The 17,700-nt window shown below is 45.5% G+C and overlaps 2 protein-coding genes across 3 annotated transcripts in view; both read right to left on the bottom strand.

Annotated features, from left to right (window-relative positions):
• Positions 1-17,700, bottom strand: part of cntln (centlein, centrosomal protein) — a 95,101-nt gene that overhangs the window by 28,853 nt on the left and 48,548 nt on the right. For both annotated transcript variants that reach the window (XM_085162089.1, XM_085162088.1), the window contains 6 exons: positions 11,939-12,036; positions 10,513-11,042; positions 6,805-6,886; positions 4,743-4,824; positions 4,129-4,397; positions 587-808 (listed from right to left, as the gene is read on the bottom strand). In XM_085162089.1, coding sequence (XP_085018215.1) covers positions 587-808; positions 4,129-4,397; positions 4,743-4,824; positions 6,805-6,886; positions 10,513-11,042; positions 11,939-12,036 — 1,283 coding nt within the window. The remainder of the gene's footprint in view (positions 1-586; positions 809-4,128; positions 4,398-4,742; positions 4,825-6,804; positions 6,887-10,512; positions 11,043-11,938; positions 12,037-17,700) is intronic.
• Positions 13,202-15,211, bottom strand: LOC146517058 (uncharacterized). The gene has a single exon (XM_085162091.1). It carries the CDS (start codon positions 15,209-15,211, stop codon positions 13,988-13,990), a length of 1,224 nt encoding a protein of 407 aa, XP_085018217.1. The 3' UTR covers positions 13,202-13,987.

Here is a 17,700-nt window from a genome sequence, read left to right as displayed (position 1 = left end):
CGAAATACGTTCAAATGACAGGAAATGCTAATTCATGCTGAAATCAAACGTAATATCAAGTGATGTTAAGTGTAAACTGAAAGGCACCAGAATTTGTTGTTTTTTTTCAGAATCAAGCACAACTTGAAAGTAAAACCTTGACAGAGTTTCTGTTGAAAGTTTTTAAACTCCTCGAGGAGGGTAAGTACTTCAAACCAGTGAAATGTTAAAGTGACTCAGAAATAGTGATGTAAATATATGTGAAATTCAGTACTGTTAACATGGTAAGTAACAGAATGAAAGACAGAATCCAACTAAAAAGTGCAAAAGAATTAAGAAATTTTCATATTGCCTGATTTACCACAGCACAGCAGAAAGTGGAAGTAGTCTGTCTCTAGATACATTTTTTCAGTCCTTTACCACTGATACTCCCAAAGTTTTCCTTGTTATTCGTGGTATTCTCGAGCACTCAAGCTTCTTAGTGCACAAAATTGGAAGAGAACAACATCTTTAATACCATCATCCTATTAGCAGATTTACCTCATAAGGCATGCACAATGAAAAAACACAACCGTGAGGGCAATTCATTAACTCTAGAACTGCTAACCTTAAGTTTGGCTTGAAGTTGTTTGACCTCAGCCTCCAGGGCTTGGAGGGCAGGGTTAGCCGGGGCAGGTATGGTTCTGCACTGGCAGGAGCACTCTACGTTCGCTGGTGCTGTTGGTGGTATTGTAGTTTGCGGGGGGAATTTGATCTGCTTCCACTGCTTCAACTCCATCTCCAAAACCTTTTTCTGCTGCTGCACACCAGCCAGGTCAGAGGTCAGCTTCTGCGGGTTTGACCGACAGACAGAATTGGTTAGCTAGGCTGGTGATGATGAAAGCAAAAGTTTGGAAGCAAAAAACAAAAGACTGGAAGCAAAAGTTTGGTGCACTGCTATTAAAAAAAACAAAGAAACACAGATTTGTGTTATTGGATGGTGAGGGCGAAAAAGTAACAGGCGACTGATATACTGCTGCATGAGCTGATAAGCTTTATATCAAACCAAAAGCCATTTTTTCTCCCTTATAATGCAAACCTAATTTACTGCTGTAAGAAGGCAGAGTTCCACTGACTAACATAGATCTTTATATTAAATCCACTCCTCACAAATATAATAAATGCAAAGACAGAATAAACACAATTTGTTTAAAATACTGTATGTGTTATCCACGGGTGAGCTGCAAGCTCTCCTTTAATATCTTGTCTGCGATAAAATGTCTTTTTTATGCTAATTAGGAGACAAATGATGCTGTTGCCCGGTCAATAGAGCCTAATTCTCACTGTAATTGGCATGCATAATATAGCCATCATGCAGCACACTTTGGAAAAGAGGTAGATCAAGTATTTAGTCAGTAGTTGAGTCTGGATTGATGAAGGATAACGCAACTAACTGAATGCATACAATTTACAGTGACTCTGTGATTCAGAATGCTATGTGAGATTAAACACTTTAAACCACATGCATGTGCTGGAGAAAAGCAAAAATCAGGTTGTTTCTTATAAGAAAGTATGGACCACAAACCTATTGCTGTGAGTTTGAATCAGTGCTGCCACAATTAGCTGATTTGGTATCATATCAAACATGAATGGTTAATGGTACAAACAGGAGACATGATACATGAAGATATGCGCTGCACACATAGGGTAAATGTTGGAGCACACATAGGGTAAATGTTGGAGCACACACCGAGGCGTGCGCACACACCCAAGTGAAACCACAGAATCCCATGGGTTTGCTCTCTGCTCCGCATACACGGAGGTTATTGATATCTGGTTGCTGGCTGACACCTTTTAATAGAATCCCTCCTGTTTTAGGTTTCCTTCTCTCTGTTGAAGATGCACATGCCACATCCACAGGGAGGGTGGGAGGAGAGCAGGAGGAGCACAAAATAAAAGCGGGGCTGTGGCCCCAGTGGCAATAGTGCAGGAATTAAGAGAGGCATTGATGAGGCTTCCAGTAAGACAAGCTTTGATTTCACAGGCCATTTTCAGCCCTGGTGAGAGATGACACTGAGGCAGGCGTGATATACTGGTAGCTCCATTAGGCCAGGAGAGAGGACACCGGTTTTAGTAGCTAAAAGGAATTTTTAAACATGAATAAACCACTGAAACACTAAGATTGTCTTACTGCATCAATTTCTTAATTACGCAATCATTCTTCTGGCCAGACTTCTTGTGCAATAGGTTTTATACTATTGTTAATTATTAATTTAAATAAAGTTTGGAGCTTTGCTTTCTTAGGTCATTAAATTTGTAGAGATAATCCTGTGATAATCCCTGCCCCAAAAACATTAAAGGAGGGAAGGCAACTCCACACTTTGAGTGGGGATGTCACAGTGTGCCACAAAGTAAAGCATCTGTGGAATTGATGACAGACCAAGGAAGGCTTATCCAAGCAACAAAATGATTCTGTAGTTGGATGCTATGCATTACTCAAGGATTTCAATAAAAGTTAGACTTGCCTGTAGTAGGATGCACTGTGAGTTTTTAAGTTACGTTATGCCACTTTGAAGGGCGACTTTAAGGTTTTTACACACTGCGTCAAATAATCTAGCTGACTGCCTGTTTCTCTGGGCACATTATTGCATTATAGCCAGATGCATTATCAGCAATTGAATGTAATGTTATTTTCACAGCTGGAAATCATACTGAAAACCTAAAAAAGAAAAGTTTTAACCAAACCACGTGTTCCAGTTAGGCTGAAATATCATATACATTGCATGAATCTGAATAGTCGTTGAAAGGAAATACAAATACAGTTAAGAATACATTTACATCCCAGAGTTCACGTGCAACCAAACACATAGAAGTGGAGAGGGGAAGCAAGAATGGAAAAAAATGAGAAGATATGACTTAATAATGGAAGGAGGGAAGGAAAGGAGCAACAAGAGAAGGACAGAATGGCGAAGGATCAGGAGACAGAGCAACACAAACAAGTTTCTGTGAAACTGCCATGCTACTTCTCACATGATGGCCCCTGTGGAGGCTGTCCTAAGCCAATTACAAGCAAAGAGTTTTAGTTAGAGAGTTGGCCAGGACCGGTTGGAACAAGCCCAAAGTCCATCACCTCTTGGCCTTTGCAGAGAGGGCAACAAGACCTAGCTTTGGCCAGTCAGTCGGCTCCAACTTTCTCAGGTGGAGTGGCATTAATACTGCAGGAGGAAAGAGGAAACAAACAGGAAGACAACAATTCCCTCTCTGTCCACTCATTCACACAACAGTGTGTGTACATGTGTGCCTTTACTGCTGTGCCTGAGTCTAAGGTCTCGTTGGACTTCAGCAATCAGATGCCTCAGTGGGTGCAGAAGGGCCACTTCCCAGGTAGCAACACTATGAGGGCTGCACTCTGGCCCGTGTGTGCAAGTGCAATGTACTCCATCGGTACTATTCCACAGTAAGTGAAAAGTAAATATACGGACATACAGACAAGAACACATACACCTAATCAAGAGTCCAGTGGGCCTTTGCTGGCTGCTGCTGTGTCTGAATTCACCAAAAGAAGTTTCTGCCTGCCAGATTAACGACTCTGTCTGTCAAGGTGTTGCTGTGTGTGTGTGTGTGTGTCTGTGTATGTACATAAGTTGATGTGTACAAGGAGCACCTGGCAGGAAAGATACTGTTTAGGGGCCAAAGCTCTTGGTGTTTTATTTACACTCTTTACCAAGTCTAAGAGTTTTTTACCTGGAGGCACGTACTAAATAACTAAAAGGTGTGTGGCACTGGATGTAGTCACCTTGAGTGTATGTGTGTGTGCGTCTGCGAACACGACTGCTCATATTTGGAGAAAAGTAACTGCTGGTGACAAAGATTGTTGTGGAGAACTGGCTCGCTGAAACATTCAGCAGGAGGAGACAATGGCAGAGTCAGAGAGAGAAAGAGCGTGTGAGATTCTCCTCCTCTCTACTGCCCTGTGGTTCTGACCTCCACAGACAAGGATAGGCCTGTCAGCCACACTTATTAAGCATGATAAGGGCATGCTACTGCTTCACTCTCAGCCCCAAGAAAATACAAAAGAAAGACAAAGATGGGGGGGAAAAAAGAGAAACTTCCTAACACTTACAACCGGCTCGCCTCCCTTAACTCGTCTCCCAGTTTTTCCCAAGTTACCTGCGTGAGCTGCTTGCTGCTGCACAGCTTCTCAGTGAGGGAGTTGAGCTGTGCTGTGATCATCTCATTGGCCCTTTGCAGATCTCTGGCTGAAAGCATAGCATCTTTCCTGGCACTTCGCAGTATGTCAACGTGACGCTGTAGAGACTCGATGCGCAGCTGCAGAGAAGAGGAGGAGCAGCGCTGGGTTTTCACAAGCATCCTCTTCCTCCTCTGCCGACTTTTCTCTCCTCTTGTCCCGCGTTCCCACGGCTCACGCTGTTTATCGTCTAACAGGAGGAAGTACACGCAGCCGCCTCAGAGTTGACAAGTGCACAGAAAACCTCAAAATCCCAATTTAGAAGCTACTGCTGAGATTTAACAGGCGTGCATCTTTGTGTATGCAAAAGTGGAAGCTGTGATGGATTTAACAACCTGAATAATTAACATTTTCTATTTTTAACCAATTCAGATGTGCCGAGTTATGGGGGAAAAAAACGAAGCTTGTTAACTTCTCGGATACTTGTTTCTTATCGACAGCATGTAAATACACTGAGTGTTCTATCTGCTTCAATTAAAAGTTGATTAGATTTCTGTAATCCAGCATGGGTTCACAAAAGGAAAACTTGTGCTACCTCGGGCCAGAACGTGGGGTTGTTTTCTGTGAGATTCTGCCGCTGGTGCTTCTGTGTTTGAGATCGGCGACCACCTGTAGGACTGAAAGAACAGAAAACCCAGTGACAATGAAGAAAAGCAGCCGTTTAATGTAACACAACAGTTGACATGCTGCTCTTCCTAAGATGCAGCTCATAACGACACCATGATCACAGAGTGTGCGCAGCTTAACGCAACGAGACAAATCACCCAGTGCTTTAATAATTCACCTGAGCATGTTCAACCGACTCCAACTTGAACACCTCTCAGCACAGATATTACTTCTGACAGATGCTTGCAAATGCCGCCTTTGTTCAATCACCAACTGAAAGCCCTGATTCACTCCTGCGGTGTGACGGGTGTGTGTGAGAGTGTAGTCGTTTGTACGCAAAAGTGTGTACGCATGTGTGTTTGTGACAACTCCCAACTGCACCATCATTTGTAGTGACATCAAAGAAAGGGCCCCCCTACCTCACTCCTTGCTCTCTGCCTACATTCTTTGTATGGGGGACAGGTAGGATTTCATCAGTGCCAGTTTTGATCATGCATGCAGAGAGGAAAGGGTAGATGAACCCTTTGGTTTGTGACATACTACGTTGCGAGGGGCTTGGGCTGTCAAAGCGATGAACCCAGAAGGAGCTGATGGGCACATTTAGAGGATCAGGACTGGGGAAACTAAAGGGGATCTGAGATAAGGGCCCTGACAGCTCCCAGGTTATATTCACAACAACCATCTCTTCTCTACTTTCTACTTTGCTTCGGTGCTGCTGAAACGAGAAAAAGAGGAGAAGAGAGGAGGCAGCACATCTTTAAGGCCCCTCTCTTTCTCTCTCCGTCTCTCCTCTTGACGGACTTTTCTCTCAAGGGTTTGGATCTGCCATGTACCACTGTGAAGAGGTTTGATGTGGACAAGTGCAAGGGTCCAGGCCTAATGATTTCGTGGTGTGCATTCACAAAGGCTTCCTCAGTCACAAGACTAGGAAAGTCTTTGTGAATGTAGACATAAAGCGATAGCCAGTTAAAAATGAATAGTACAGCACAGCTCAAACAACACAAAAAGTAGTTACAGAGGCCCTAAGAATTATATATGCAGACAATAAACTGTATATAAAAGATGGATGGATAGCCATTGAGGCGTCACTCCACTGCTTTGCAGGCTACTATTTCAGGATGGAGTTACAAAGTTATTACATAATGTTAGAACTGCAGGGCTAGTTTTGTAAGTAGGATGCAACAATAATTTAATAAAGAGCGATGATAACTTTGGCTAGCAAAAACAAAACAAAAGAACAAAAAACAGCTAGCTGATACACAGTTGTTGGGTTTTTTTTGTTGTTGTTGTTTTTTTAGTAAAACTAATGTTGGTGATACCTATCTTTGTTGTCACGGACAGAGAAAATAGACTAAAACTCTATTTTTGTATCAGGCTATAAGACTTGCAAAACATCCCTTGAGTGGGCATTTGAAGAATTGCAGTTTTCGATCACTTCTGAATTACCTATAGTGTTACCTACACCTTCTAGATATTATTTGATAAGTATTACTTTTTTCCATCGAAAAACATACAAATTTGAAAATATTGGTTCAAACGCTAATCAGTATTTACAGAGGAGCTCAGGAGAGAGGTACTACAGTGGGTGTCCACAGACATGTGCAAAACATGGTATAGGCTCTTTCATTGTTTGTCATCCTCAAACCAACAGCAAATGTCCAAAAAAAGAGCTTTGAATGTTCTTCAAGAGGCCTGGAGAACTATTCCTGAAGACTACTTAAAGAAATGATAAGCTTGTCTGAGAGAATTAAAAATTATGCTGAAATTTACACTCGTATTTAGGACCAAGGAGACATTGTATACTAAGGCCTTCATTAATTTTATTCACTTGTAGGCAGTTTCATTTAAAGGCTGAATATTCACACAAACCCAAGTAAAATGTTAATCTGTACAAAAAAGCAGTGAGCAGGAAACAGCTGACGCTTACTTCTGACTGTATCTTTATTCCTTTTTTAAGTCCAAAAACAATTAAAAGACAAGGGTAGACCAACCTGTCTATTAGTGTGCTGTCTGTGAGGCACCGTCCCCGAGGGCAGGCTGTTGAGACTGTCCAAGTACTCCTCTGCACTGTCACTGTAGAGAAAGGTGAAGTCTATTACAGACTAGAAGTTGAACCGACAACCCTGGTTCTGAAAGTACCACCCTTGGACAAAAATCCAATTTACCTTTTATGGTTGATTTAGTTGACATCAAGCAAAAATATGTGCATTTCGGCCCCCTCCTTCAAACAGAAAATCAATGTCCCGTCCAATTTCTGAGCTGGAAGTGTAAATGTGTGTGTAAATTAAGTGAAAAGCTGCAGTGTCTGGTGCTGTTTGTGAATGCATCAACATGTATGAGAGCGGCTGTGGCCTTCATTAGCCCTCTGTGTGTGACAGACATGTGTGAGAGGCACGGCTGAGCGGAGCCAAGCAAAGTTGCATCTGATGGACGCACGGTAAGGGCTTCCTGAGAGACACACACACACACATGCACACAGGTTTATTGACAGTGACCTTTGACGTGAAGGTGGAAGCCAGTGACATTTACGCTGGCGGGTTTATTAAGGTGGGGTCTGGGAGAAGCAGCGGAGGTAAAGACCACAGAGAGAGGATCTAACTGGAACATGACAAGCCTGGGGGCTAGTTAGGGTTAAAACCAGCTTGGAAGGGGCACAGGGACTTTGCTAAGGATTACGAATCACCAACACTAACACCAGGGTTGCGCGCATCGACTTGGTGATGACAGGAAATAGATCCAACTTAAATTTAGTATTATTAATGGAGTTCTTAATTGTGCCTGCAGTCTAACTAGTTGTTCCCTAGTTCCTCTTTAAGACACAACATATATATATATTTACAGTACATGGTGCTTCCACTCTATATGTGAGGACATGTCTAAGCTTTTACATGCTGAGTCCAAACCTGTGTGGAGCAAATACAGATAACCTGTTATGTAGAAACATAATGACAGCAGATGCTTACACTGAGGAAATGAGAGCTTCCAAGGGGTGTAAGGGGTGGACCTCACCGAGAACTGAGCAGATACAGTATGCATGCCCCTACAGTAGTAACCTGTCAATCACAGGCAGGTAGGCACAGCCTAAAGCATACTCTGCTGGTCTGTCTTACTCTACATGGGGCTGTATTTTACAAAATGACCATCATGTTAATTTTGGATGTGAACCATAAAAAATTTACTGTGCTCATGAATCCAGAGAGACAATTGGACTTCTTTTTGCAATCAGAGCAGTCGCCTCCTGCTGGCCTTTAGGAATAATGTATTTTCTAAGGCACTTGTACATTTTTAAGACCCAAGATTAGCTTTGTCTACTCCAAGGATGTCAAATTTTACATTGTGAGCCACATACAGGCTTTGATCTTAAGTAGGCCAAACTAGTGAAATTCCCCTTTCTGTCACAGTAAGCAAATTCAACTACACATTTAATCCAGGTAATATTTTAATATAAGAAAAAGAAGTGCAATCTCAACAGTATTAAAATAAATCTGTAAGCACTACTCTTTGGGCTTAAATAAATATGTAGCCCATGCCCAGAATATCCTGTTATTATAAAACAAGGTTTTTGTTAATTTACAGAAAATGCTCTTTAAATTATTTGTTAATTACTATTGTTCTTTAAAATTGTCTTTAAAATGATTATTTAGCAGGTAGGGAAAGAACAGGGACTATTAATTATTTTGGTGTTGTGTGAATGGCTATGGGTAATTTCTTTATCAGGATGAAAAGCTGTAAAACTTCTGAAAATACAGTTAAAAAAAAAAGGCAAAATTGATCCTCCTCTTCACATTCTTCAAAGCCGTCCAGTGGGCCACATTATATGCCGGACCAATTCTGGCCTCCGAGCCTTATGTTTGACATCCTTGATCTACTCTTATGCTACTGTTTTATTTAAAGGAATGTTCTCTTATGTTCTCAATCACAGCCAATCCCTCCAGTAGCGTTTTTAAACTCTGGTACCTTGAGAGAAAATTAATGTTTGCCATCTTTGATATTATCCTTATCCATAATTTGTGGCGCAATCATCCGAAATGTACTGTCCTGCAGCACTGATCAACAGTTTATATACCACGAAAATACATATCCTTTATTCCTTCTAGCATAACTGAATGATGGAGTCTGATGATACCTGCTTGCTCTTTTTCTTTCCTGGTTAGCAGCAAAACTGCTGATCTGCTTAAATTGGTCAGCTGCCTCTAGCAGTTCAAAACTTGAGAGCCAGAGGCAGCGAGAAAAATAAGGTGGGGAAAAAAAACAAAGACTTGTCAGTAGCCTTAACGAGTCTGACATCTTTATTTGGTGCTATTTAGGCTGAAGCTCCTTTGGAAGAAATACTGTACCTTCCAGGAATGTCAACCAGACATAGACAGCATTTGTGAAGAGGACCCCTAGAAGGTACGAGGCACAGAAGGCTTTACAGTAGCAAATCAGTTGACAGGTGCCTTAAATAAGACAACATCTCAGTTTAGGCCCCTTCTTCAAAAATCCACTTAGATCCTCCTCTCAGGTAAAGCGTTTATTAGACTGCTGCTTATTAGCCACATGGAGTGGTATTAGGAAAGCAGGGCATAGCTGCACCCAGTCCCCGTTAAACGGCCTCATGCGGATAGAGCTGGGGTGGATTAGAGTCTGATGAATTAGTCGGTGAAGAGGTAGTGAGTTAGGAGGGCTGAGCTAGAGAGCGTGTAGAGCAAGGCATACCGGGAGAGAAAGAGAAGGGAAATAAATATCAGCGAGTGTTTGAAATCAAATCATTTCAGCCATCACTCAATAGATGTTGGCTCAGTGGCTTTTTTGCATAAAACATACATGAAATAATTACTGTCGATGGTTCTTAATTTAGAGGGTGTTAAACAGCTTGTAGACATCTGGTACTGATCCGAGTAGGGTCATTCAAAATTCATCTAACCAAATTAAGGCGAGGAGCTAAGGAGAGGAGTGTGGGATGGAAAGGAAGTGTATGTGTGTATGTCTATGTGTGTGTGTTGGGAGGGGGCTATGGGGTGGCTGGAGGAAAAAAAGAGCAGCACACACACACACATACATTTGTGAACCGACATGCCACAAGATAACTAACATAACTAGACGCAAGGTGGGCTTCATATAGGAGTGTGTCTGTGTGTGTGTGTTTGGGAGGTGGGGGTGGACTGGGTCCTTGCAGGGGGATCCTTAGTGCTGTCGATGGGGGGTAGTAAATATGCAAAGAACGAGTAAATTAAATCAAACTGCCAAACTGTCAATTTCGGGGTAGCGTGACTAGTGCATGAAAATGGCATCACTGGAAGGTATCAAGGCTTTGGCGGCCCCTTATCCCTGGGCTTTTCTGGCATCGGTTCAACTTTGTGTAGAGAGGTGGCTAATTTTGCATGCAAATTTCAGTCAATAAGCTCCAAGCGAGGCGTCCCAGGATATTTCAAAGGATCTGACAGTAGTTTCCCCCCCCTCCGCTCTCCTTCTCTCTATCATTCTTGCTCACATTCTTCTTTTGGCTCCTGAATACCAACTAGACAGACAATGAAATTCAATCACCCATTTGCTTACGCTTTGCAAATGCACGTTGTCCCCTCGATGCTGCTGCTGCTGCTACTGGTACCCCCCCCCAACTATTCAGCCAGCCTATCCTCTCTGCCCAAACACCTAAAAATAATGAGAGGGGGTGTGTGAGAATATGTGCGTCAGTGCGCGTGCATGTGTATCATTACCTTTCTACGCTCATGTCCTCCCACTCGTCTTTAGCGGCACTGGAGCTTGGGCCTTGCCAGCTGATGGCTTGATTGGCGCCGACTCTTTGGTGGCTGCGCTGCCGTAGCAGACCTCTGTGCCTGGTTGTTTTGAATTTGACCTTGCTGCTAATGCTGTTAGCGATCCCACCTGCCCGCATCGGTCCTGCAGCACGATTCCTATAGAAGTCCTTAGCTGCTCTGAGAATCCCCAGCTCCTGTCTCAGCTTCAGCAACTGCTGATGAAGCTTTGTAGCCTCTTTCTGAGATGAGGCCAGCTGTACTTCTAGAGCCTTGACCTCACTACAGTGCTGCTCCTCCTGAGCCACGGCCTGCGCATGGGCTGCCTTTTCACGAGCAGCTTCTTGAGTTCTTTGATGATCCAAAGAGGCTTGGAGTTTGCGGCAGTTGTGGGCCAAGTCTTCGTTGACTTCGAGTAGCTGCTCTTTTTCATCTTTCAGCCTTTCTGTCTGCTCCTCCATGCTTATCATTCTTTGCTCCAGTTGATCAATCTGAAAAGAAAAAAAAAACATATATGGGGCTTCTGTGCTACAAAATAATCAATTTTGGCTTATATATCTGTAGTTTTTAGTTTTTTTTTTAGTTTTTAAAAAAAACAGAAATACTTATTCTTGGACTGCTAGCGACAAAATAACAACCTGCTCTATAGTATTAATATTAGTAAGATTCAATGAGAAAGACCATATCGTGATTTACTAGTTTTCCTCTCCACTGATATTTTCCCAAGTGCGTAATTACAGTTTGCTGTGTGGGTGGGGGGCGGAGAGGGGAGCAATACCGTGGTCCCCAGTCAAACACGGTTATGGACATCTGACTTGCACCCCGTTACCCTGATCACCTTTAACTACGCTGCAACCATGAGCACTTAGTCTATTTGTTAGATCTTTGGTGGAGACTGTTTAAGAGAACAGTGGATGCCTGCTGGGTTTGTGCCTCCAGGCAATTTTTCCCTTTTATTTGGTTCTCTCTCTGCCTGCTGGTGAAGCCTGGTACCCTTCAAACAAAATTAGACGGCTATCCCCACTCCTGATGATTTACTGCCATGAAGGCTGAAGGGGTGGGGGAACATATAAGCTCATGCAAGCAGGGTTTTAAATGTGTGTGTGAGTGTGAGCGTAAAACATGCCTCCAAACCTATGAAATCTACGTTAAATCAACTAGTATTTTCTGGGATACACAAATTATATTTGGCAATTTACAGACTGTCTAGTTGATACTGTGCTTGGAAATTACTACATGACCCTTCTTCTCCAACGAACACCGTTAAACTATTCTTGAAAGAGCAAAACTAAACATTTCTGAGAGCTGCCATGCTGTACTTATGGCTGTGTTGGATTTCCTTTATAGGCAGTGACAAAGAACACCCCGTGACAGCATAGTGCTGTACCTTTTTCAATGACTGCTCCATTTGACCTGAAAGAAGAGAAGGCTTTTTCGGAGTGCTGCTTTTGACCTGGTGCTCCTCAACCATTTTGTGAAGTAATTCTGCAAAGAAGAACAAAGCTTGTTATTGTGACACTTTGTGTCAAATTCAAGCTGCTCAATCAATAGAATAATTATAAAAAGGGTACATTTAAATCAATTAGCATTAGTAAGGTCTAATTTCCTTCCTGAGGTTCAGTGTCTTTTTTCCTTTTTGTCAATCAAATCTGAAAAATCCCTAATGCTGTTTTCATGTGGACTTGGAATTTTCTCTGCAAAAAACACCTTTGGTTTCAAAAATCTTACACAGCCCTTTAACTTCAGATTAATAGAAAGGTGTTTTATTTAATAGCCCACCGGGAAATAGGAAAACAGGGCTCAGAAGTGCAGGCGGGTGTATACTATATGCAACCCCTCTCTGGGGACCTAAAACAAACGAAGAGAAGTGCTTGAATCCCTTGTGAATACACAGCCCCAGGCTGCACTGCTTTGTAGTCCACTGTGTTTCCCCAAAGGACTTCTAATCTCCACAGACAAACATGCAGCTTTATTCTGGGAACTTCAATAGTGGCCCTGGCAAACATATGATTTAGACTTTATGATAACAACAGAAAGCATGCAAGAGTGCAAGTGTTCAGGCATTTGATGCATGTGTATTCATGAACACATCTAACACAATCTAACAGACCTCTGTCACTGCTACCTACCCAGTATCTACCTGCTGTAGTACAAACAACTTCCCTGCCTACGTATATGCGAAGGGCAACACAAAACTTGAGGTTACTCTATTCCGTAACCCCCGTTCTCTGATAACATGAGTGAGGTGTCTCACTATGGGGAACGCTCTCTCAGCGTTGTCCTCAGAAGCCTCTATATCATTACTGGTGATCTGGTGAGACACCTCACTCATGTTATCAGAGAACGGGGGTTACGGAATAGAGTAACCTCAAGTTCTCTTTCAAACATTCGTTTTGGTGTCTCACTATGGTCATATGCAGACTCCCGTATTGCCAGATAAGCCCATCTGAATGACTGACTGCCCACTTAGGAGGTCTCGTGGGGCCCCACACTTAACACAGTGTGGGCTAGAGTTGGTGCAGTGACATCCAACTTGTAAAACCTTGCAAAGGTCAAAGGTGAAGCCCAGCTCGCCGCTGCACATATCTGTTCTATAAAGACGCCCCTAAAAAGGGCCCAAGGGAGGGGGGGGGGGGGGGGGGGGGGGGGATAAGCTGGAATAAGCCAATTGGATCGCCTCAACAATCCAGTGGGAAATGCGTTGTTTGCTAACGGGCTTGCCAAGATGTGGTTTAGCCCAGGAAACAAACAGCTGATCCGACCTCCTGAAAGCCTTCGTTCTCTCTATATAGGTACATAAAGCCCTAACTGGACAGAGAGCATGTAGGCGCTCCTGTTCAGGGGAGGAGAAAGGAGGAGGGCAAAAAGATTCAAGCTCCAATGGGATGCATTGGAGATAAGGATTTTTGGGCACAAAGGCCGGATTTGGCCTGAGTGTGACTCTAGAGTTATCCCGCGTGAATCGGGTGCACTCTTTGTGTACTGACAGTGCATGAATATCACTGACACGCTTTGCAGATGCGAGAGCCAGGAGCAATGCAGTCTTCAAAGACAGGGTTTTTATTCCCACCTGGTTTAGTGGTACAAATGGTGGCTGTGAAACTGCCCCCAGCCCCAGGGATAAATCCCACGTGGGAACGAGAGGTTTAGACACTGGGTGGAGCCGTCGTGCCCCTTTCATGAAACGGCAGACTAGCGGGTGATGGCTCACTGGGCCATCCACAAAGCCCGCATGGCAGGCTGAAATGGCTGCTAGATATACTTTAATTGTGGAAAAGGCCTTTCCTTTATCTAACAGTTCTTGGAGAAAGGAGAGACTTTCCACACCATTCCTCAAATACCCTCCACTTGTTCTCATACAATGATCTTGTGGAGGGGGCTCTAGCTCTCTGTATAGTGGCTATAACACCACTGGGGAGTCCTGCTGTACTCAGATTCAACCTCTCACGGGCCAAGCCCACAGGGCGAGGAGCTCGGGGTGAGGGTGAAAAATCTCCCCCCTGGCTTGGGAGACTAGGTCTCGTCGGAGAGGGAGAGGCCAAGGTTCGCTCCACAAGAGGGGCATAATCTCCACTAACCAATGGGATCTCGTCCACCTTGGGGCGATCAATATCATTGTTAGCCCTCTCTCTCTCACTCTGGTTAGAGTGGGAGAAATTAAGGCCAGTGGAGGGAACGCATAAAGCAGAGCTTGTGGCCAGTTTTGAGCTAATGCGTCTACCCCTAGCGGAGCCTCCTGGTCCCTCAGGGAGAAATACAGTGGACACTGAGTGTTCTTCCTCGAGGCAAACAGATCGACCTGTGGGTGGCCAAAGCGGGTCCAGATTTGGGTCACCTCATGTGGGTGCACGGTCCAGTCCCCGTACTGTGGGTTTCCCCTGGACATTAAGTCTGCTCCCAAGTTCAGAGCTCCTGGAATGTGAGTAGCTCTCAGTGACAACAGATTGATGCTGCTCCACATGATCAGTCTGTGAGCCAGCATGTGCAAAGGACGGGTCCGTAACCCGCCCGCAAAGCACAGTAATTTTCTGTGAGGCGGGTAAATAGGGATGTGAAAATATGCGTCCTTCAGGTCTATTGATGTAAACCAATCGCCTGGGCGCACTACATGCAGCAGAGTGGTGGTCGTCAACATCCTGAATTTGTATGACCTCAGATGCTGATTCAGAGCCCGTAGGTCCAGTATCGAACGCAGTCCCCCTCCCTTCTTGGGCACGAGAAAATACTTTGAGTAAAAGCCGCATTGGCTCTGCTCCTGGGGTATTTCTTGCACTGCTCCCTTTGATAGCAAGGTAGTTATTTCTTCTTGCAGGATCCTGGCTAATTCGCCTTTTGCAAGAGAGAAAATCACTTTGTGAAATCTGGGAGGGGTGGTTGCGAATTGCAAACGATAGCCTTGCTCTAATGTCCTCACAACCCATTCTGGCGCAGCGAGAGCTCGCCATCTCTCTATTCTTGCTGACAGCGGCCCCAAAGGCAGGCACTTCACAGTAGACAGAGCTTTGGCTCCCTCTTGTGGTGGAAACTGGTCCTGCGGGCCAGACCCGACTGCGCATGCGCGGGGAGCCCGCGCTTGACCAGCGCTCATGGGGCCGGACACCACTGAGGGAATCGACCCCGGTGGTGTCTGGGTGCGTGGGGGCATTATGTTTTTCAACATACTCTGTGTTTTTCACACATTTTTCCCTTGCCCTTGGCAACATGCCTGGATGCAATGGGCAAATTTTTAATAAACAGTGTGTTTTTGTGAGACTGTGACATGCTTGATTCAGCTGAACAGTGTCTCGTCATCTCTTTGTTGACATGAGCTCTGTGGGATTCAACTCGAGTCCCACGCGCTGAAAGGTGGAGGCAGAACACACTTCTCCGAATGGGCTCCGGAACTGGGTCCTGGAGTGAACTTGGAGACCGGGCTGGTCTGGCTCCGATCTCCCTGTGGGGGATGTTAGGCAGTCCGCTTCTTCTTGCGGTCCGACTGCTTGGCTGGTGGTGGGGCACCCTGAGCGGCAGCAGGCGGGACATGTTTCCTGGGCCAGTGGGTCTAGGGTTCTAAACGAGGGATTCTAAATGTCGGCACGCCGGCTGGTGACCTGAGCGAACATGCGGCGACTGGGTGGAGGCGGGGGCGTAGCCTGGGTCTTCCGAGAGAGACACAGCTGCAGGGCCTCTCCCTCTTTCTTTTTCTCCTCGCACCGTCTTTGCATGGTGGCAACGACGGTCCCGAAAAGGACAGCAGGGTCGATGCTTTCATCCAGAATGTCACGTTTTTCTCCGTCTGAAAGCCCCGACAAGTTCAGCCATCTGGCCCTCTCCTGTAGGACGATGATGCTAAGAGCTCTGCCCGCCGCTTGTACTGCTGCTCTAGTGAGGTGGAGACACTGGTCCGTAACAACGCCCAGCTCTTCCCACAGGTCGCTAGCATCCAGGTTCTCAGCAGTCTGGTCCTGGAGCTCCGCCGAGTAGGCTACCAGGAGCGATGAGGCGTTCAATGCCCTCACGGCGGTGGCAACCGATTTATACGCCTTGTCAGCCAGGGAGGACTGCAGGCGTTTGGCCTTGGAGGGCAGGGACGGACCAGATGACATGGAACGTTTCTGGTTTGGGTGGAGATGAGAAGCCACCAGATTCTCCACTGTGGGAATTTGGTAGATACCCCTTCCCTTCATTCCAGCGCAGTCAAACGCCGCCGCTCCCTGCACGGGGTTGGGTGACGAGAATGGCTTTGCCCGGCAGCGTGTGACCTCGTCCATGCATTCAGGGAAAAGCGGCAGTACCTGCTTAGTAGTGCACTTCGCTTTGGGGAGCCTTTTACCCTCCTATCGTGAGGTGGAGGTCTCCGTTGTCACCGCGGGCCATGGGATCGCCAGCTTTTCAGCTGCCCGTTTTGCAACGTCAAATAGCTCCATGCCGCGGGACTGTGTGCCGGGGTTATCACAATCTGCCCCTTGTGTCGCAGAATTCTGACCAGAGGGGGCAAAAAAATCCCATCGTCCTCGTCCGAGACGAGATGTTCCGACGCTCCCTCAGAGGATTCGCTGAGTAGCTCGTCATTAACCTCGAGGGAATTAGACAGCATAGCTTCGCAGCTGACCTCGGCATCATCCGCCAGCGGGAGGACGATATCCATCTCGTCGCCCCAGCTGGTGCCTGGTGTGGCGGACTCAGTGTGCTCCATCGGTGGGCCGATTGGAGACAGCATTGGGTCCTTCTTTGACAGGCAAAGGCTTTTTAGGGTGAAGCGAGTGCAGTGTTCGTATGAACAAGGTGTGGAAATAGCCGTTTGGGCGTGTTGCAGCCCGAGGCACATCACACACGCGATGTATCTGAACCTGAGATTTTGCAACCGCAGGGGCAAATTCTGGGAAGCGATTTGCAGTCTGCCATATTAAGGAAACTTGGTGTAGCTAGCTTGGAATGGCTGGACGGCTAACGCTGTTTTTTTTCTCTCGGTCGGGTAGCTATGGTGAGCTAGTATGACCTAGCTAGTGTGGTGGCTAGCGCTTGTGCTACCTGGCTTGGTGACCGTGTGTAGCAAAAAACAGTTAGCTTGGTCAGCTAGCTGTTGTGCTAGGTGCATGGTGGCAGCTAACACACTCTCCAACCTGGCTCTGTGGTGAAGAGCAGGCGACTCGAAACGCGAACTATGCTAGCGCCCAGTGACCAAGGTGTTAGCTTGCTCGCGTGGACAGTTAAGCTAGCACTCATGGTCACAGTCAGGAGAGATGAGGTTTCTAAGAAGCGAGAAGAGGAAATTGAATGATGGGTGACGCTGCGTCACACCCTTTTATAGGGAGGAGGGTGGCCCCTTCCTGACGCAAGCATCACGACTGCCAGCCAATGCTGGCTGGGGTAATGATATAGAGGCTTCTGAGGACAACGCTGAGAGAGTGTTCCCCATAGTGAGACACCGAAACGAATGTTTGAAAGAGAACAATACAAAACATTCCGCTTTTCTTTCTCTCCTGTTTAAACATTCCTGACGGGATGACCAAAATAATTTGTACAATGAGGCTGGAAACATTAAATATTCAGGACCTTGACTTTTTAGGTCACTTGATCTTTTGGAGAACGAGTTGAGGGGGAAAAAGCGGCCACAGAAGCAGAGAGCAAAAAGAGAGAGGGTCATGTTGTAAAGAGCTGCTGCTCCCT

Source organism: Neolamprologus multifasciatus, chromosome 6 (assembly GCF_963576455.1).
Source record: "Neolamprologus multifasciatus chromosome 6, fNeoMul1.2, whole genome shotgun sequence".
In the NCBI taxonomy this organism is placed as follows: Eukaryota; Metazoa; Chordata; class Actinopteri; order Cichliformes; family Cichlidae; genus Neolamprologus; species Neolamprologus multifasciatus.
The sequence above is the reverse complement of the archived record's forward strand: the minus strand, read 5'-3'. Positions and strand labels throughout refer to the sequence as shown.

Bases quoted from the DNA above. Each gene is read 5' to 3' on its own strand.
- LOC146517058 (XM_085162091.1), bottom strand. From the start codon at position 15,211: ATGTTGAAAAACATAATGCCCCCACGCACCCAGACACCACCGGGGTCG.